Below are 21,653 nucleotides of genomic sequence, written 5' to 3'. Positions count from 1 at the left end.
GTGGAAAGAGGTCAATTGGAAGATCAGGAATTATTCCCTAGCATGTGAGAGGCCCAATCAATAGTCTGATGACAGTGGTGAAGAAACTGCTCTTCGATATGGTGCTATGCGATTTCAAGCTTTTGTACCTTCTGGCTAACAGGAGAGGGGAGAAGGGAGATTGAACATGGTGTGAGAGGTCCATGATTGAGTTGACTGCTTTCCCGAGAAGCCTGGAGCACAACTGAAGCTGATGTGGATGGGAGACTGGTTTGTGTAATGTACTGAAGGCGGTGAATGAAAACCAGTATAACTAAGTATAAGATTGTTGGCAGACAGGTCTGACTACAGATAATAAAGGCTTGCACATCACAAACCAGAACTTCCCTTTTGTTGAAGAGGAAAGGAAGGTCAGTAAATGTGAGGTCTTCAATTTTTTCCTACACAAATACAATCCTCAGCAATGTCTCACAAGCTACCCGAGCCCAGTTACATATCACAGCATGTGGATTCAATGCCATTAGTACTTCCTCCTTTAAACTCCATCCAACTGCCCAATGTCATTAATAAGGATTTGGATAGACTGCACTGCATATTAATTATTGGCAATGGTACAAAGTGATTTCCAGTTCTTCCTTTACATTGCTTATGTCTAATAACATTATAGCTTCCGAAGGTTTTATTTGACTGGCTGACAAATACATTTATTGGTCCTGTAACTGGTTAAATGTATTATAGTTGGGCTGTCCATTCAGTAGAGCTGTCCTTACATCAAGGGGTAAGTAATCACAAAATAATTGAGTTCTGTGTCGATTAGATCCCTGTATTTCATGTATACGTTGCGAAGTAGCTTATCTTCTTCATTTGTTTCGTACTTGTGCATGTAAATTCTCACCTGTAGATCAAACAATTTCTCCATCACATTAACAGTCACAAAGGTTTGTCTGTTGTCAGCAATCGCCTGCAAGCTCAACAGAGACAGGCTTAATTTGTTCGTACCTGCGATATCATATATTTTATTGGAATAGAAAAATATCATGGCAAACCACCTTAAACGGAGAGTAGAGTTTGAAGTATTACTTCTGAAAAGCATTTTTAATCTGCATGGTGAATCTGTGGAATTCATTGCCACAGACGGCTGTGGAGGCCAAGTCATTGGGCATATTTGAGGCGCAGATTGAGAGATTCTTGATTTGCATGGGTGTCGGGGGGTTATGGGGAAAAAGCAGGACAATGGGGTTGAGAGGGAAAGATAGATCAGCCATGATTGAATGGCGGAATAGACTTGAAGGGCTGAGTCACCCGATTCTACTCCTGGAACTTATGAACATAATCAAACTCAAATCAATATGACACTGTCATCTGAATGGTCTGTAGCACCACAATAAAACATGTGTTAGGTAATGAAAGAGTGCGATGAAGTATGTTTACATTTTACATTCCTCAATATAATATGTTTCCTTTCTCTCCCCTGATAGCTGCTGATTCTCTTGACTCTCTCTGCTGAATTATTTTGGGCGTCTCCTTCATTCACAGCTACTGCGTTGTGACAGGGAGAGTAAAATATTTAGTACCGGTTGGGGCAGTGAAACTAAACCCTATTTACACCATCAAACACTTTCATATGTAAAACAATAGACTTGCAAAATATCTGGGATTGGTTTAAATGAAACACCTATAAATAGCTTCCCCATTTATATATTTTACTTTCACTGTGAGAACCTCCCTCCATGAACACATTTGAAACTCAAAGAGTAAAAGAGACAGTCATAGATTCATACAGCACAGAAACAGGCCCTTCAGCCCAACTCATCCATGCCAATCAAGATGTTCCATAACCTCCATAAACTCTTTGTTCGCATAGTCCTCTAATTATTTCCTCGCCATGTTCCTGTCCTGGTGTTTTTTAAATACTGTTCCACTACCTGCCTCAACTATCTCCTCTGGTAACTTGTTCCATATACCCACCGCTCCCCAAATGAAAAGGTTGCCCCTCAGATTCCTATTAAATCTTCCCCCTCTCACCTGAAACCCATAGCTTCTGGTTCTTGTTTCCCCTAACCTGGGTAAAGGAATCTGTGCATCCACCCTATCTATTCCCCTCATGATCATATGCACCTCTATAAGATAACCCCTTAGCTTCCTGTGATCCACAGAATAAAGTCCTAGCCTGCTATTACTTATTGCCTATTGTTTAGGCCTTCAGGTCCTGGCAACATCTTCGTGAATATCCCTGCATTCTGTTTTAACAGAAGTTTATCTGGTGAATTTAGGAATTGGAAAACGGAGGTTTTCAATTTGTCCTGAACTAATGTAGAGCCACCCGAAACATTAATTACTGAACCTAGTTAATATCTCAGCCAATTAATTCAATGTCATCAACGCCCACTTAAATTTATCTATGTCTTTATTTACATATTTAAATGAGGCCACCAAATTGACAGATTCTTGATTAGTATGGGTGTTGGTGGTTATGGGGAAAAAGCAGGGCAATGGGGTTGAGAGGGAAAGATAGATCAGCCATGATTGAAAGGTCGAGTAGACTTGAAGGGCTGAGTCACCCAATTCTACTCCTAGAATTTATGAACATAATCAAACTCAAATCAATATGACACTTTCATCTTAATGGTCTGTAGTACCACAATAAAACATGTGTTAGGTAATGAAAGAGTGCAATGAAGTATGTTTACATTTTGCATTCCTCAATATAAAATGGTCGTGTTTCCTTTCTCTCCCCTGCTAGCTGCTGATTCTCTTGACTCTCTCTGCTGAATTATGTTGGGCGTCTCCTTAATTCACAGCTGCTGCGTTGTGGCACTTCATGTACGTGATTTGGCATTTACATGTCTCGACGGCTGGGGTACGAATGTTGACACTCTAGTTCATTGTGGAGATCACAGTGGAAGCAAAATCCAGTCACAAAAGATAAGGAAACATAAAATATGCCTTGTCTCCCCCCTCTCTAAGTGATAGCCTGACTCGTAACAGAGGGAAGGGATAAGATGCAGACTGATCTTTGATCAATTTAGATATTGTCTTTATCAATAAAACGACTGGGGTGTAGGACTTCACTCTGTTGGGTTTCTTGGAAAGATTTCCGATCTTCAAGATCTGGAGCATTGCACACACACCGCACACACCGCACACACCGCACGCACCGCACGCGCGCACACACACACACACACACACACACACACACACACACACACACACACACACACACACACACACACACACACACACACACACACACACACACACACACACACACAAACTTAATGACAAATACTTTTGTAAGAGGGAGAGTAAAATATTTAGTACTGGTTGGGGCAGTGAAACTAAACCCTATTTACACCATCAAACACTTTCATATATAAAACAATATCCTTGCAAAATATCTGGGATTGGTTTAAATGAAACACCTATAAATAGCTTCCCCATTTATATATTTTACTTTCACTGTGAGAACCTCCCTCCATGAACACATTTGAAACTCAAAGAGTCAAAGAGACAGTCATAGATTCATACAGCACAGAAACAGGCCCTTCAGCCCAACTCATCCATGCCAATCAAGATGTTCCATAACCTTCATAAACTCGTTGTCCACATTAACCCCATATTCCTCTAATTATTTCCTCGCCATGGTCCTGTCCTGGTGTCTTTTAAATACTGTTCCACTACCTGCCTCAACTATCTCCTCTGGTAACTTGTTCCATATACCCACCGCTCCCCAAATGAAAAGGTTGCCCCTCAGATTCCTGTTAAATCTTCCACCTCTCACCTGAAATCCATAGCTTCTGGTTCTTGTTTCCCCTAACCTGGGTAAAGGAATCTGTGCATCCACCCTATCTATTCCCCTCATGATCATATGCACCTCTATAAGATAACCCCTTAGCTTCCTGTGATCCACAGAATAAAGTCCTAGCCTGCTATTGCTTATTGCCTATTGTTTAGGCCTTCAGGTCCTGGCAACATCTTCGTGAATCTCCCTGCATTCTGTTTTAACAGAAGTTTATCTGGTGAATTTAGGAATTGAAATATTGTCTTCATCTGCCAAATTCCTTTTGACAGGAGAATGGTAAAAGGGGCAAAGTTTAAAGGTGATGTGCGGGGCAGGTCGTTTGGCAATGAGGGCAGTGGGTGCCTGAAACATGTGGCCAGGGGTTATGGTGGAGGCAGATATGATAGTGACGTTGAACAGACTTTTAGATACACAGATGGATATGAAGGGAATGAGCAGACAGATAAGATTAGTTTATCTTGGCATTATAGTCAGCACAGACGTTGTAGGCCAAATGGTTGGTTCACATTGTATGTTGAATATGCCTGTCGACATTATTCAGTTGATTCAAGTGATCAACTGAATTGACTTAGTTTACCAATTGATAATTGATTCAGTTATTAATTAACCTCTAACTATCAATGATAATCAACTGTATTAGCTTTAGTAATAGAACAATAATGATTATTATCATAGTGGTTATGATAAGCTAGTAGCTATTAACAGGATATTGATAATAAACTTTAGGATATTATGTGACAACACATGATAAAGGTTTACACCTAAAGTACCAGGGTTTCCCTCTGTTGAAGAATAAAGGAAGGTCAGTAAAACGGAGGTTTTCAATTTGTCCTGAACTAATGTAGAGCCACCCGAGACATTAATTACTGAACCTAGTTAATATCTCAGCCAATGAATTCAATGTCATCAACGCCCACTTAAATTTATCTATGTCTTTATTTACATATTTAAATGAGGCCACCAAATTGACAGATTCTTGATTAGTATGGGTGTTGGTGGTTATGGGGGAAAAGCAGGACAATGGGGTTGAGAGGGAAAGATAGATCAGCCATGATTGAAAGGTCGAGTAGACTTGAAGGGCTGAGTCACCCAATTCTACTCCTAGAATTTATGAACATAATCAAACTCAAATCAATATGACACTTTCATCTGAATGGTCTGTAGCACCACAATAAAACTAAATGAGGCCACCAAATTATGTCTGTGGAAAGTTTCACCTTAACAACTATCATTTATTTTCAATTTACAACTCATGTGCCCTGAAGCTTATTGCCCTGTGACAGAGGGGTGATGGGTGTAGGATGTGTCACAGGAACAGGTGGGTATCAGCTCTGAGATGGTAGACAGCCAGCCTTAAGCATACAGAGCCCTTCATAATGTTTGGGACAAAGACCCATCATTTATTTATTTAACACAGTTGTAATTTCTACCTGGTGAAACCCAAAATGCATAAAAATACCCTTTATTGAAATCTGACAACTTCACTTTAACCACATGTGATTTTTTCTATTACAAATCTCAAATTGTGGAGGACAGAGGCAAATAAATAAATGATGGGTCTTTGTCCCAAACATTATGGAGGGCACTGTAGCTGAGGGAAAGCAAGTGATCCCAGGAATGAGAGCAGCCCAAGCAATCCAGGCCAACTAAGTGGGTATTATGGGGCACAGTGCCGCAGCTGGTGGAGTTGGTGCCTCAACGCCAAAGATCTCGGTTCGATCCTGACGTCAGGTGTTGTCTATGTGGCGTTCGCGCGTTCTCCCCATGACCACACAGGTTCCCTGCAGGTGCTCTGGTTTCCCCTCAGATCCCAAAAAACATGCATGTTTGTAGTTATTCTGCCTCTGTGAATTGCCTCAAGGGAGTGGATAAGAAAGAGAGATAACATTGAATAGTGTGAACGGGAGATCGATAGTCAGTGTAGACGTATGTGGTGGGCCAAAGGACCTGATCCTTGCTGTATCTCTAAGCTAAACTAAAAACTAAAACATAGCGTCATCTAAAACATGTCACAGATTGCCTGGGGCTTTGAGAAGAAAGTGTTTTCTCAGTGATCTTGCCACCACTCATGCTAACTTGACCCAGTGATCCTATTAATTAGAATAGATACTTCTACCTTAAGAGTGCGGAAGTTGGATTTTCCTTCCAGACGATACTGTAGAATTGTCTCAATAAATTTAATGCTGAGAAACGCCCAGATCTTCATGTAGTGTAGACGTTCACACGTTAGCACCAGCTGCAATAACTCATCATCAATTCGTTCATGACTATTATTAAATTCCAATGTCAATTTCTGGCAAAAAAAATGTGCATCACAATATTAGGAATGTGCACCATTCATGGCATGTGTTAAACATAAAATGTTGGCTTATCTCTTACATATTTATCGGTTGGCCACATTTTTTCTCTGGCAACAGACAACACCATTCCCTTGCAAACAGACTTATGACTCACACACACAAACCTCCTCCACCATTTAATAAAATGATGTCTGATCTGATTCCAAACTATCTGCTATAAGGAGATGGTGGTTGACTTCAGGAGGGCGGGAAAACAACACCATACACCTCTGCACATCGATGGAGCTGATGTGGAAAGGGTCAGCAGCGTGAAGTTCCTAAGACTCCACCTGTCAGATGACCTGACGTCCACGACCAACACCACAGCACTGGTCAAGAGAGCCCAGCAGCGACTACACCCTCTCCGAAGACTACGGAAAGCAGGTCTCCCCACTACACACCTACAAACTTTTTATAGGGGGACAATCGAGAGCACATTAACCTACGGCATCACTTCCTGGTTCGGGAGCTGCAAGGCGTACAAACGGCACCAACTAGACAGGATTGTGAAGACCGCCAGCAGGATTATTGGTGCTCCACTCCCTTTCCTGCTGGACATATACAGGAAGAGATGTATCAGCAGAGCCATCTCCATCATCAAAGACCCCTACCACCCATCGCATCACATATTCTCCATCCTGCCATCTGGGAAGAGGTACAGGAGCATTAGCTGCAAAACCAGCAGGATGCTCCTCAGCTTCTTCCCGCAGGCTATAAGACTGATAAACGGACTTTGCCCCCTGCCAAAGTATCGCGCACCAACCACCAACCTGGACACACTGCAGCAGAGCCACTGTCGTGCCGCTGCCGATCGGAACGCCTGTTGATGTTTAGTAGAGAGTAGAGTGTTTAATTTGTTCATGATATATGTATTTTTATTTCTATTTATTTTTTACTGCACACTGAATGGACACTGGTTGAGCAATGTTTTTTTGTTTCCTCTGGGTATGTGAGTACTCAGGAAAATGACAATAAAGATATACTATACTATACTATACTATAACAATTCACCTCTTCGCTCATCAAATATATATTCACTTAGTCATTGAGTCATACAGCACGGAAAAAAGGCCCTTCGGCCCAACTTGCCAACACCGACCAACATGTCCCATCTACACTAGTCCCACTTGCCTGTGTTTGGCCCATATGCCTCTAATTCTGTCCTATCCATGTTCCTGTTTAATTGTTTCTTAAACGTTGCAATCGGCCTTGCCTCAACTACCTCCTCAGGCAGCTCGTTCCATACACCCACCATCCTATGTGTGAATAACTTAACACCATGACAATATTCAAACTCATTGCTTCCCCTATCCTTTGAAGAAGAGTTCCAAAATCTCACAAATCTCGGAGAGAAAAAATGTTACCTCCACTGTGTCTTAAATGGAAGGCCTCTTACCTTTGATTCCTAGTTCCAGTTTCTCCCACAAGAGGAAAACACCCTCTCCATATCCAACCAGTTAAGAAGGGGAGGCACAGGAAACTGCAGATGCTGTAATCTGGAGGAAGTCAGCGGGCTAGGCAACATCTATGCAGGGAATGTTCAGGATGGAAATAAAATCTATAATCAAATAATAGAGGGCATAGCTTTAAGGTGAGAGGGGCAAAGTTTAAAGGAGTATAACGTTTTAGAGGGATATGGGCCAAATGCAGGCAGGTGGGACTATAGGGCATATTGATTGGTGTGAGCAAGTTGGGCCAAAGGGCCTGTTTGCAACGCTATATGACTCTCTGAGATGTTTCGTTTAGCTTACGTTTAGAGATACAGCACGGAAACAGGCCCATCGGCCCACCGAGACCGCGCCGGCCAGCCATCCCAGCACATTAACACTACCCTACACACACTAGGGACAATTCACACTTATACTACACCAATTAACCTACATACCCGTACGTCTTTGGCGTGTGGGAGGAAACCGAAGATCTTGGAGAAAACCCACGCGATCGTGGGGAGAACGTACAAACTCCATACAGGCGGCACCCGTGGTCGGGATCGAACCCGGATCTCTGTCGCTTCAAGCGCTGTAAGGCAGCAACTCTACCGCTGCGCCACCATGCCGCATGGGACAACTTTCTTCACACAGAGGATGGCGAGTGCCTGGAAAGCTCATCTGCCCTGTTTTGAAAGCTCAGCCAGGATATGTGGTTGAGGCCGATACGATAATGGCATTTAAGAAGCTTTTGGATAGATTTAGGGTGGTGAGCGCCTGGACACATTGCCAGGGTTGGTGGTTGAGGCATTTACAATAGTGCATTTAAGAAGTTTTTGGACAGACATACGGATATGGAGAGAATGGGGGGATAGGGATTATACGCAGGTCGATAAGAGTCTTGGCATCATATTCAGCACAGAGATTGTAGGCCGAAGAGCCTGTTCTTGTGCTGCATCATTCAATGTTCTATATTCAATGGGATTTCAGGTTGGGACCCTTCATTACACTATCCATTTCCTCTGCAGAAGATACATCAGGATCTTAACTGTGTCAATCACTTCTTCACTCCTTTCAAAGCTCCAGCCTGTCCAACCTCTCCTTTAGACTTTACTTTAGAGATACAGCACGGAAACAGGCCCTTCGGCCCACCGAGTCTGCGCCGACCAGCGATCACCCCGTACAGTAGCATTATCCTACACACTTGGGACCATTTACAATTTTGCCAAAGCCAATTACGTACAAACCTGAACGTCTTTGGAATGTGGGTGGAAACTGGAGCACCCGGAGAAAACCCACAAGGTCACAGGAAGAACGTACAACCTCCGTACAGACAGCACTAGTAGTCAGGTACAAACCCAGGTCTCAAACCATGCGGCCTCATGAAACAACTAGTCCAACTCAGAACTCAGGTATAGGATGAGCAAGCCTTCTGTTTCGAATGCATTTACATCCTAGCACTGGGCACAGTATTCCTGATGCGGCTTCACCATTGTCCTCATTTTGTTTTCAATCCCCCACACAATAAATAATAACGCTATGTTAAATTTCCTACTTTTTCACAATAATCGCAGACTGGTCTTTTGCAAGCCACCCACTGGGGTGTCCAGATCCCCCTGCATCTCAAAACCCCTCAGCCTTCAACAATTTTAACAACATTTTTTAAAATATTTTTGTCCAAAACAGACAGTATCACATGTTCCCCACATTACCCTCAGACAGGCCTTTGTCCGCTCATCTGCCCAGCTCCATCCATTTGTAACCCCTTACGCCAGCTTCACATCTCAAACCCACCTACTTTGCGGAGTCAGCACTCTACGCAACAATCTCCTCAGGATTTCTACCACATCTTTCACGTAAATGGCTGAGGCCCAACGCAGATCCGACAGCGAAGCTTCATTCTCTGACAAGTTCAATGCATTCTACGCACGCTTTGAAAGGGAGAACACTGATGTGCCTTCCCGAGCCCCCATACGCCCTGATGGTATTACAGTCTCAGTCACGGAGGCCGACGTCAAAAGATCCTTCAGGTGGGTGAACCCTCGGAAAGCGCGTGGACCTGATGGTATACCCGGTCAAGTTCTCAAAAACTGTGCAGACCAATAGGCTGGAGTTTTTGCGGACATTTTCAACCTCTCATTACTGAGGCCTGAGGTTCCCACCTGCTTTAAGAGGGCATCAATAATACCGGTGCCCAAGAAGAGTAAGGTGACGTGCCTCAACGACTATCGACCGGTGGCACTGACGTCCGTGGTGATAAAATGCTTTGTGAGGTGGGTTATGGTGCATATCAACTCCTACCTCGACAAGAACCTCGACCCATTACAGTTTGCCTACCGCCACAACAGGTCAACGGAGGAAGCGATCTCACTGGCTCTCCACTCTGCACTGGACCACTTGGACAATAAAAACACATACGTCAGGCTACTGTTTACAGACTACAGCTCGCTGTTCAACACCATCATCCCCTCCAAGCTGGTTACCACTCTCTATGCAGGGATTCTCCCCCTCTACATTGGGGACCTGGGGTGGAGGGTATTGCACCGAGGTGTTCCCTGCAACCTGTTTCTCTCACGGTTCACAGTCTCGCCAGCCGCCTGCCACTTCTGCGGGCTGGAAGAGTCTGTGTACCACGTGTACATGGAGTGCGTGAGGCTGCAGCCACTGTTTGAATGCCTAAAGGGGCTGCTCCTTGCCTTCTGGCTGCATTTTTCACCCACCATCCTCATCTTTGGACACCCTGTGCATAGGGGAGAGGGTAGGGCTGAATATGTCCTGGTTGGGTTGCTCCTGGGCCTGGCCAAGCTGGCCATCCGCGAGTCACGGCACCAGACGGTGGAGGGCTCTGCCCGAGCCAGCTGCCTGCCCCTTTTCCGGGGATACGTCCGTGCCCGGGTGGGGTTAGAGAGGAACTACGTGCTGTCCACGGGCTCCATGGGGGATTTCCGGGACCGCGGGTTGAATGCATCCTGAACAAGGATTGTAACATAGTTGTATAATAGTTTATCGTTTGTCGTGTAGTATGGTGGTGGGTGCCCGAGACCCCATACCCGAGCCCCCTTACCCGAGCCCCCATAGCCCTCTGTGACTGTGTTACCATCAGGGCATATGGGGGCTCGGGAAGGCACATGTTCTCCTTTAAAAAAAAATCTGGTTATCAAGCTCACGGAACTGGTATCTCTCTGCAATTGGATCCTCGACTTCCTCATCAATAGACCACAGAATGTTTGAATTGGCAGAAACACTTCTTCCTCAATAACCATCAGTACGGGAGCACCTCAAGGCTGTGTGCCCAGCCCCCTGCTCTACTCACTCTATACTCATGATTGTGTAGCCGGACACAGTGCAAACTCCATTTTCAAGATTGCCGACGACGCCACCGTTGTTGGATGAGTTACAGATGGCGATGAGTCAGAGTATAGAAGTGAGATCGATCAACTGACCAAATGGTGCCAGCACAACAACCTGGCTCTCAATGTCAGTAAAACCAATGAACTGTTTGTGGACTTTGGAAGAGGAAGGATGAAAACCCGCAAACCTGTTGAAGTCAAAAACTTCAAATTCTTAGGTGTGCATATGTCTGAAGATCTTTCCTGGACCCACCCTGATTCAATTATAAAGAAAGCACATCAACGCCTCTATTTCCTGAGAAGATTACGGAGATTGGTATGTCAGATAGGATTCTCTTGAACCTCTACAGGTATACAGTAGAGAGCACATTGACTGGTTGCATCATGGCCTGGTTCGATAACTTGAATGCCCAGTAACGAAGAAGCCTGCAAATAGTTGTGAACACTGCCCAGTCCATCACTTACCACTCCCCACCATCAAAGGGATTTACCGGAATCGCTGCCTCAAAAAAGCAGCCAGCATAATCAGAGACCCGCACCACCCGGGTCACACACTCAATTCACCCCTGCCATCAGGGAAAAGGTACAGGGGCCTGAAAACGGTAACGTCCAGGTTCAGGAACAGCTTCTTCCCTACAGCCATTTGGCTATTAAACGCCAACCTCAAATAAGCTCTGAACTACACAGACTATTATTGTTATTGCACTATTACTGTTTTTTTGTGTGTATGTATGTGTGTGTTTATATTTATTTATGTACATACCAACAATTACCCATACGCCACTTCTATCAGACACACTAGAGGCAATTGACAGCAGCCACTTAACCGACAAGCCTGCATGTCTTTGGAGGGTAGAAGGAAATGGAACACCCAGAGAAAACCTACAGAGTCACAGGGAGAACGTACAAACTCCACACAGACAGTACCCGCAGTCAGGATTGAACCAGGGTCTCTGGCGCTCTGAGGCAAGCAGCTCTACTCAGGTCTGTATCGGGTCAACTCTGCCATTCAATCATGGCTGATCTATCTCTCCCTCGCTGTGCCCCCCATCTTGTAAGCCCATGAAATCAAGTTGAACATAAACATTCCAGATCCCAGTTCTACTACCCATTGCTGCCAACCCCAATTCTTCCCATCTTGGTCCTGACCCCAACCCTAGAACCGGCTGTGCATCCAGCCCCACAGTCGAGACCTTGGCTCCGGCAACATCCTCAATCCATGTTGCCAACTCCTACCATTCACAAGCCTGGCCCTGAACCCAAGCCTAGTTCTGGTTGTGCATCTGAGGCCCACAGTCACATCCCTGGGCTCGGGTCACACATTTGACCCATGTTCCCAGAAATATTTCCAAAGAGGCAGCTGAGTGAGGGCCCTTAGGATTAGAGGACGCAATTTCTGATTAGTGAATGGGAAGTGCTGGGGCCATTCAACAGGGCAGGCATCATCACTGGAGAACATGGTTGGGTGACGTTTCGGGACGAGACGCTTGTTCAGACAGCCTCAGTGTGCTTGCAGTTATTGGTGCCTGGCGCCTGTGCTTGGGTTATGCACACGTAGTCTAACCTACAACACACCCAGAGCTTGGAAGAGAATACTTGGAGACCAGGTAACCTTCATGCACAACTGAAGCCTTAGAGTCAAGCGTGGACAGCTCCTCTCTCTGCAGATTGACTCTCAGTTGTCAACTCCTTGATAAAACATGGCCTCTGCAAACATGCCACTGACTGTGTTGCCCACGGGGAATGTAGGCCGTAAACATACAGCGTTGCAAGCCCAGCTGCCATAATGTGAAGGCTAATATAGGCCTCGATCACATTCTCAGAAGGTCATATGGAATAGGAGTAGAATTAGGCCATTCGGCCGATCAGGTCTGCTCTGCCATTCAATCATGGCTGATCTATCTCTCCCTCCTAACGCCATTCTCAGGCCTTCTCCCCATAACCTCTGACACCCGGACTAATCAAGAATTCCCTCAGACTCTTCCAATGTACACCACCAACGTTTGCCGTGTATCTTTGATCTTAATCACAGAGTCATACAGCTTAGAATCAGGCCCTTCGGCCCAACTTGCTTTGCCAACCAAGATGTCCCATCTACTCTAGCCCCACCTGCACACATTTGGTCCATGTCCCTCTAAACCTTTCCGACCCATGTACCCATCCAAATGTCTTTTAAATGTTGTTATCGTACCTGCTTCAACTACCTTCTCTTGCAGCTCGTTCCATGCAGCCATCACCCTTTATGTGAAAAAGTTGACCCTTAGGTTCCTATTAAATCTTCCCTCTCACCTTAAACCTATCTCCTCTGATCCATGATTCCCATACTCTGGATAACAAACTGTGCGTCAACCCCATCTATTTCCCTCATGATCATGTACATCACTATAATATCTCCCTTCATCCTCCTGCGCTCCAAGGAATAAAGTCCTAGCCTGCTGAACTCTCTCTGTGGCTCAGGCACTCAACATCATTGTAAATCTTCTCTGCACCCTTTCCAGCTTAACCACGTCTTTCCTGGAGCGGGGGTGACCAAAACTGAACACAATACTCCAAATGGGATCAGCCAACTCCCCCAGGTGTCTATGAGAGCTGCTGGCTTGTCATCGTTGCATGGCAACCACCCTGCTCATACACAGCCCCTCTCATACCTACCTGTAGTGTACTCCTGTAGTGTGGGATTAGTTCAGACAGTGTGGGCTTCATGGTCCAGTCAGGGTCACTGAAGTAGCAGCTCCTGAAATTTAAGCTCCTCACTGGGATCTCTGGCACCAATATCCGAGTCAGCCGATCATTCTTCATCACAAGCTCAAAGTAGAAGTTCACTTTTAGGCTGGTGGCACGTTTGGCAAGTTTGGACCAGGAGAGGCCCCACACAACCTGGTTGTGAGGGTCATGGATGTGGCATTTAATATTCATCGTCCTGAGAGTCTGGTAGCAGCTTTCACACAAGGTGTCCAGGAGGTCATCGGAGATACAATTATAATTGATCGAGATGCTGGTAAGTTCGCAGAAGCTGCGAAGGATTCTGGGGAAGGTGGGATTGGTGTAGATGGCCAGGTGGTGGCTGAAGAAGTCCTCGATGTTCAGCTCGGAAATGGAGCTTCTGTTCCTCTGGTGGATCAGTGAGTTCAGGATGGAAAAGCCTTGCTCCATGCCCAGCCGAGCTCCTCTCAGGTTGAACGACTGTAGATGTCTGCACTCGCGACGAAGGAAGAAGTTCAGACTCTTTAACAGAAGGAAATCTCTATTATAGCATACAGAGTCTTCAGTTAAATATCTCACCAAACAGGGTTTTTTTTTCTTTAAATTAGTCATGACGTTATAAATCTTACACATAAAGAGCTTCACAAATTTGAAAACTCAACCTGTGAATCGGGTGAATTCTGCCTTCTAAGAAAGTTAGTACCAAAGTTAGTACGTGTGAAATAGTTATGATACTCTTTGTTAAGGTGCGTGGTGTTGTGTAGTATTACAATATTATTAGTATTGTGTAATACTGAGTTGGATGATCAGCCATGATCATATTGAATGGCAGTGCAGGCTCGAAGGGCCGAATGGCCTACTCCTGCACCTATTTTCTATGTTTCTATTAGGCGTGTTATTTAAACACAGTTAATTGCATTGTTGCAAATTATTTATTCTTTCGCAGGACTGTCCAAATGTCTTTTAAATGTTGTTATTTAAGTATTTGAGGTAGGCTTTTGACGTCTTCCTCAAATCCTTCCTCTGGCAGCTCGTGCCATATACGCCTTATATCTATGCCCTCTAGTTTTTAATTCCACAGCCCTGGGGGAAAAAAACATGTTCACCCTATCTATTCCCCTCGTGATTTTATATACCCCTATAAGATCACCCCTCAGCCTCCTACATTCCAAGGAATACAATCCTAGCCTGCTGAACATTTCCCTGAAACTCAGGCCCTCAAGGAAAATTCCATCACAGTGTTCAAGTCTTTGAAAGGAAAATATTTTAACAATATGGAGAGAATAGATGTAATTGATAGGGGTTGCAGTGAAGGATGTAGTGTTCAAAGCGAAACTGGAAAAATATTTATAGTCAGAGTTACACAGCATGGAAACAAGCCCAGTTCATCTTTGCCGACCAAAGTGTTTACTGAGCTAATCCTATTTGAAAGGAAAGAATTAGCAAGATCGGGCTGAGAGGGCAGGGAATGTGATTAGCTGAATTGCTCTTACATCGAGCTGATATGGACACAACGGGCCAAATGGTGTCAATCCATTTTCAGATTGTGACTTATGAGACCCATGAGACCATTCCATAGGCAGAGGTGCAGGTGGAACGTAATGGTGAGACCAGGTAAGGATGGCACATTACCTTGCAGAAACAAAGAACAGCAGATGCTGGTTTATACCAAAGATAGACACAAAGTGCTGGGGTAACTCAGCAGGTCATGGTGGGCCTGGTCTTTTCATGCCTCCAGCTCTCCACCTCCCCTCCCCCTCCACCACCCCCTACTTTCAGTGAAGAAGGGTCCCGATCCAAAACGTCACCCATCCTTTCTCTCCAGAGATGCTGCCTGACTCGCTGAGTTACTACAGCACTTTGTGTCTATCTTTGGCCCATTTCCTTCTCAGAGTTCAGCGACTTCCTCAGAAACCTGACAATTTCAATCCCATTGCTACTGATGTCAGATGTTTTTAATATGTACCACTGCCAGCAAAATATGCATTCATTGTATTTCTTTACCTTTCTGACACACTGGTTAATACATCTGCAAGAACCTTGTTTAAACGGTATCCAATAGAAATGTGAATAAACACGTTTATTTATACGTTTAAACACCAAAGACGCAGTGGCCAGGTTAGGCGAGGATGTTTTAACTGAATCATTCTACCATAGAAACATAGAAACATAGAAAATAGGTGCTGGAGTAGGCAATTCGGCCCTTCGAGCCTGCACCGCCATTCAATATGATCATGGCTGATCATCCAACTCAGTATCCCATCCCTGCCTTCTCTCCATACCCCCTGATCCCTTTAGCCACAAGGGCCACATCTAACTCTCTCTTAAATATAGCCAATGAACTGGCCTCAACTACCTTCTGTGGCAGAGAGTTCCAAAGATTCACCACTCTCTGTGTGAAAAATGATTTTCTCATCTCGGTCCTAAAAGACTTCCCTCTTATCCTTAAACTGTGACCCCTAGTTCTGGACTTCCCCAACATCGGGAATAAACTTCCCCAACATCGGGAATAAGTAAGTACCAACAAGTAAGGAGCAGTCCTGAGTAACATCTATCGCATTGGAGACATAGAAACATAGAAACATAGAAATTAGGTGCAGGAGTAGGCCATTCGGCCCTTCGAGCCTGCACCGCCATTCAATATGATCATGGCTGATCATCCAACTCAGTATCCCGTACCTGCCTTCTCTCCATACCCTCTGATCCCCTTAGCCACAAGGGCCACATCTAACTCCCTCTTAAATATAGCCAATGAACTGGCCTCGACTACCTTCTGTGGCAGGGAGTTCCAGAGATTCACTACTCTCTGTGTGAAAAAAGTTCTCCTCATCTCAGTTTTAAAGGATTTCCCCCTTATCCTTAAGCTGTGACCCCTTGTCCTGGACTTCCCCAACATCGGGAGCAATCTTCCTGCATCTAGCCTGTCCAACCCCTTAAGAATTTTGTACGTTTCTATAAGATCACCTCTCAATCTCCTAAATTCTAGAGAGTATAAACCAAGTCTATCCAGTCTTTCTTCATAAGACAGTCCTGACATCCCAGGAATCAGTCTGGTGAACCTTCTCTGCACTCCCTCTATGGCAATAATGTCCTTCCTCAGATTTGGAGACCAAAACTGTACGCAATACTCCAGGTGTGGTCTCACCAAGACCCTGTACAACTGCAGTAGAACCTCCCTGCTCCTATACTCAAATCCTTTTGCTATGAAAGCTAACATACCATTCGCTTTCTTCACTGCCTGCTGCACCTGCATGCCCACTTTCAATGACTGGTGTACCATGACACCCAGGTCTCGCTGCATCTCCCCTTTTCCTAGTCGGCCACCATTTAGATAATAGTCTGCTTTCCTGTTTTTGCCACCAAAATGGAGAACCTCACATTTATCCACATTATACTGCATCTGCCAAACATTTGCCCACTCACCCAGCCTATCCAAGTCACCTTGCAGTCTCCTAGCATCCTCCTCACAGCTAACACTGCCCCCAAGCTTAGTGTCATCCGCAAACTTGGAGATATTGCCTTCAATTACCTCATCCAGATCATTAATATATATTGTAAATAGCTGGGGTCCCAGCACTGAGCCTTGCGGTACCCCACTAGTCACTGCCTGCCATTGTGAAAAGGACCCGTTTACTCCTACTCTTTGCTTCCTGTTTGCCAGCCAGTTCTCTATCCACATCAATACTGAACCCCCAATGCCGTGTGCTTTAAGTTTGTAAACTAATCTCTTATGTGGGACCTTGTGGAAAGCCTTCTGGAAGTCCAGATACACCACATCCACTGGTTCTCCCCTATCCACGCTACTAGTTACATCCTCGAAAAATTCTATAAGATTCGTCAGACATGATTTACCTTTTGTAAATCCATGCTGACTTTGTCCAATGATTTCACCACTTTCCAAATGTGCTGCTATCCCATGGACTATCTTTGATCGGACTGTACTGGACTTTATCTTGCACTTCAGTTTAGTTTATTGTCAGTGAAAAGCCTTTGTTACGTGATAACCAGTCCGTTAAAATACAATATATGATTACGACTGATCCATTTACAGTGGATAGATAAATAAAGGAATTACTTTTATTGCAAGGTAAAGTCTGGAAGATGAGAAGAAGCCAAAGGGGCAGAAATAGGTGATGCATTCCACAAGCACATTGGCGCTGTTATTTTCTTCATCACTACAGTTTTCCTACATTAATATTCCTGAATTCCTGCCCCCAATTCAATCCAATTTGCTCTCTCAAAAAAAAAAGAATGGTCATGGAACAAAACACAAAGTGCTGGAGTAACTCAACGGGTCAGACAGCATTCCCTGGAAGAGAAACATTGCCTATCCATGCTCTCCCGAGATGCTGCCACATCCGCTGAGTTACTCCAGCACTGGGCACAGCGGTAGAGTTGCTGCCTTTACAGCTCACCAGAGACGCGGGTTCGATCATGACTACGGGTGCTGTCTGTGCGGAGTTTGTACGTTCTCCCCGTGACCGCGTGGGTTTTCTCCGGATGCTCCGGTTTCCTCCCACACTCCAAAGACGAGCAGGTTAATTGGTTGCGGTGAAAATTGTCAATTGTCCCGAGTTTGCAGGATTATGCTAATGTAGGGGGAATCAGTGGCCGGCGCGGACGTGTTGGGCCAAAGGGCCTGTTTCCGCGCTGCATCCCTAAACTCTACACTCTGTCTTTTACCCTCAAGATGTTCCTTGTGTCCCCATAGTTACGGCACAGTTGTAGGCCCATATCACCACTCAGTTAGTTCAGGCTTGAAGGGCTATAAGCATGATTGGATCACCTCAGAGGAAGATTATGAAGTAAACCAACGGAAAGTATAAATTAGAACATTGAAAAACATATTTGCTGCACATGATTGTACCTTGAGGAAGGCATTCCTGACAGATGAGCTCCACACAAGGCGGTCCAACTCCAGGTGTTGGATGGTGAAAGACTTTAACCTGTTGTTCTCATTTCCCAGTCGCGCCAAGAAGCTCCTCATTGTAATCTGGAATCTCCGAGTCAGGAGGGAATTGTACGGGTTCATGAATTTGATCTCGCAGTTGACCAGGTATCTGCCAAACTTCTTAGCGTACCAGATGGCAGACTCGTACTCGGCCCGCCGGTATTTAGACGGTCTTCCGCAGAAGGTGAACGTCCTGGACCGCCAGAGAGCTGGCGAATGCATCACATGGTTCCAGCATTTACACACCAGTGCCGCCCGCACTCGGTCCTGGTCTCCAAGCCACCGGAACACCTGCCTCAGGGAAACCTCTGGCAGCTCACTCCAATTCCCTGCATCTGTACACGGGTCATGGGACACCTCCATCCCATTGGTCATTTTGAATGCTGGCAGAGACAGTGATTAAAATTCAGACATTAGTCAAGTTGAGAATTTAATTGGAAGTCCCGACCCTTAACCTATACACAGCTGAGGCAGGATTTGAAATGTTTTAAAGGTCAGGTATGACTAGATTATTAATCACTGCAGCAAGTGTCAGACAAGTAGATTTAATGATTAAACTTTAAATTAGTAATTACTTTCATGCGCGTCTTATTTCCATGTTAAAATCACTTATTATCTGTATGCCTCCATCTTTGCCAACTCTCTGTAGTGCCTCCAATCTACCTTCAGATTGTGCTGACATGCATTTTTCAAAACACGTCGCATTCTGTCCGTCTCGTTTGAACGAAGCTTGACATGACCGACAGAATAGGCGCCTTTTTTATTCATCTATATTCTTACAAGAAGCATTTTAACTAATCATTCTAGACTTACCCTCATGTTGCAAGTGAGGTACCACAGCCCACCCGCCCTCCCATTCAGTCAGCTATTTATTGATCGCCACTCATTCATTTTCTCAGCTTTTCACCTTATCTCTTCCTCCAATACAAATCTCTCTGCTCTAATCTTGGAAGCCTGGAATCTTGATCTAAATTGTACAACCTTTTGGGAGAAGAGTGCCAAATTTCTATGTGTCAATTGGTCCTTTCTACATCAGTGGCCGTCCTTTGAATTGTCTTAACATTTGAAATACTTCAAGCAGATAGTTCCTCAGCCTCCTCTATCTTCAAGGGAATGGAGGCTAAGTTAATTTGACCTATGCTAACAACTTAACCCTCTAATATAATAATAATAATAATATATTTTATTGTCATTGCACATAAGCGCAACGAGATTTGGTATGCAGCTTCCATCCGATATCATAACATAAATAACTAATAAAATTTAGATTTAGATACCCCGAGAACATGGATTGTAAAAAGAACAGTAAAATAGCCCAAAAAAAAGTCAACAATAGTCAACTCTAAATCCTGGTATTAGTCTGGTGAATCTGTGCTACATCCCATTCAAGGGAGATTATATTCTATTAAAGCAAAACATCGTGAAAGATGTAAATTTGCAATTTAACAAAAAACAAAAATGCTGGAAGCGCTCCAAAGATGTACGGGTTTGTAGGTTAATTGGCTGGGTAAAATTGTAAATTGTCCCTAGTGTGAGTAGGATCGAGCTAGAGTTTGGGAATCACTGGTCGGCGCGCGAACACAGAGGGCCGAATGGGCCTGTTTCCAAGCTGCATCTCTAAACTAAACTAACAAAAAACAATGGCAATGTTTAAGGTCAATAATCTTCCGTCAGAATCTATCCCACAGCGACCAAACTCAAAATGGGGAGTGAAAACAAAAGATCACTCCTTTCATTCAATGCATTCTATTTCCCTTGAGATTAAGCTATTTGGTAAATTGGCCTTCATGATTTTTTAATCCTTGTTTACCACAATTAATGACTTGTATATTTGGACTCCCAAATCACTTTACTCCTCTGCGGTTTTGTATTTCTCACCATCTAAAAAAAAATCATTTTCTTTGTTCAAAACTAGATGATTTCCCACGTGTCCACATTGAAATCCATTTGCCCAGGTGTTCTTGACTTACTTTGTCAGCCTTTGGTGTGTTGTCTGTCTCCTTGCAGACATTTGTATTTGTATTTCAATGCATGTCACATAGAATATAGAACAGTACAGCACAAGAAACAGCCCTTCGGCCCACAATGACCATTCTAAGCATGAAGCCAAGTTAAACTAATCTCCTCTCCTCTCCACATCTCCCCATTCCCTGCATACAATGTGCCTATCTAAAAACCTCTGAAATGTCACTACCCTATCTGCCTCCACCACCACCCCTTGCAGCGTGCTCTAGGACCTCCACTCTAGGCATAAAAACTTACCACACACATCCCTTTCGAACTTTGCGCCTCTCACCTTAAAGCTACACCCATATTTTTAAATGTTGGATCTAAGCCATTTGCCGGTTTGTATAGACATTTGACCATGATGTACTTTTCCCATTCCACTCCCTTCCCTGCTTCTCACCCATTTTTGACCACATATTTCATGCAACGCTGCTGCGTTCCTATCTTCATTTGGATGATTAAAGTCCAATAAAACGTATATTCTTCTTCTACGCTGAGAACCTTCCTGCACTTTGTCACAGTTTTATGGTGTCACTTTAGTGTTACCGCTTGGCATCAAAGACTAGGAATGGCAACTTCCCCATTTAACTTCTCGCTCCACAATCCAATATAATAGCAGACTCCGGTCTATAATTTGGTGTGCGCCCTGAGTGTGAAGTACCCTTTTCCCCATTCCATGGTTGCCTTGTTCATAAATGTATTTTTTACTTCAGATGACCAGATTATTAATTAGTAATTTGTGGTGACTCTAAATTGACCATTGATTGCGATCAGTCATTTATCAGACTGAAACAGCTCCATCAAGGGTCCATCTGATGAAATGATGACAAATTGTCTTCCCTATTTGTGCCCAAGTCAATTCACAATCAAAACCAAATCAATCCATCGGTTGCTTGGTGTTAGACAGGAAACTTACCAGTTTCAGATTAGAGTTATACATCAATAAAGGCTTGTCACATGACACTTCAGGTCAGAAAATGATTAATTATGGAATAGATCCTGTCAAATATCAATGTATTCTTTAGAGACTCTTTTAAGCACGGGTCGATCACCAATTGTGTTCAAGTATTTTTCATCAAATCGTACTTGCCAACA

The 21,653-nt window shown here is 44.2% G+C and overlaps 1 protein-coding gene across 1 annotated transcript; it reads right to left on the bottom strand.

Moving 5' to 3' along the window:
- Positions 1 to 745: 745 nt before the first annotated feature.
- On the bottom strand, positions 746 to 18,926 carry fbxo39 (F-box protein 39). The gene is made up of 4 exons (XM_033044771.1): positions 18,468 to 18,926; positions 13,550 to 14,122; positions 5,898 to 6,074; positions 746 to 874 (listed from the first exon to the last, which is right to left on the bottom strand). Exons 1-4 carry the CDS (start codon positions 18,924 to 18,926, stop codon positions 746 to 748), a joined length of 1,338 nt encoding a protein of 445 aa, XP_032900662.1.
- Between the last annotated feature and the right edge of the window lie 2,727 nt (positions 18,927 to 21,653).

This window comes from Amblyraja radiata, chromosome 27 (genome assembly GCF_010909765.2).
Source record: "Amblyraja radiata isolate CabotCenter1 chromosome 27, sAmbRad1.1.pri, whole genome shotgun sequence".
Lineage (NCBI taxonomy): Eukaryota > Metazoa > Chordata > Chondrichthyes > Rajiformes > Rajidae > Amblyraja > Amblyraja radiata.
This window is presented reverse-complemented; position numbering and strand designations above follow the sequence as displayed.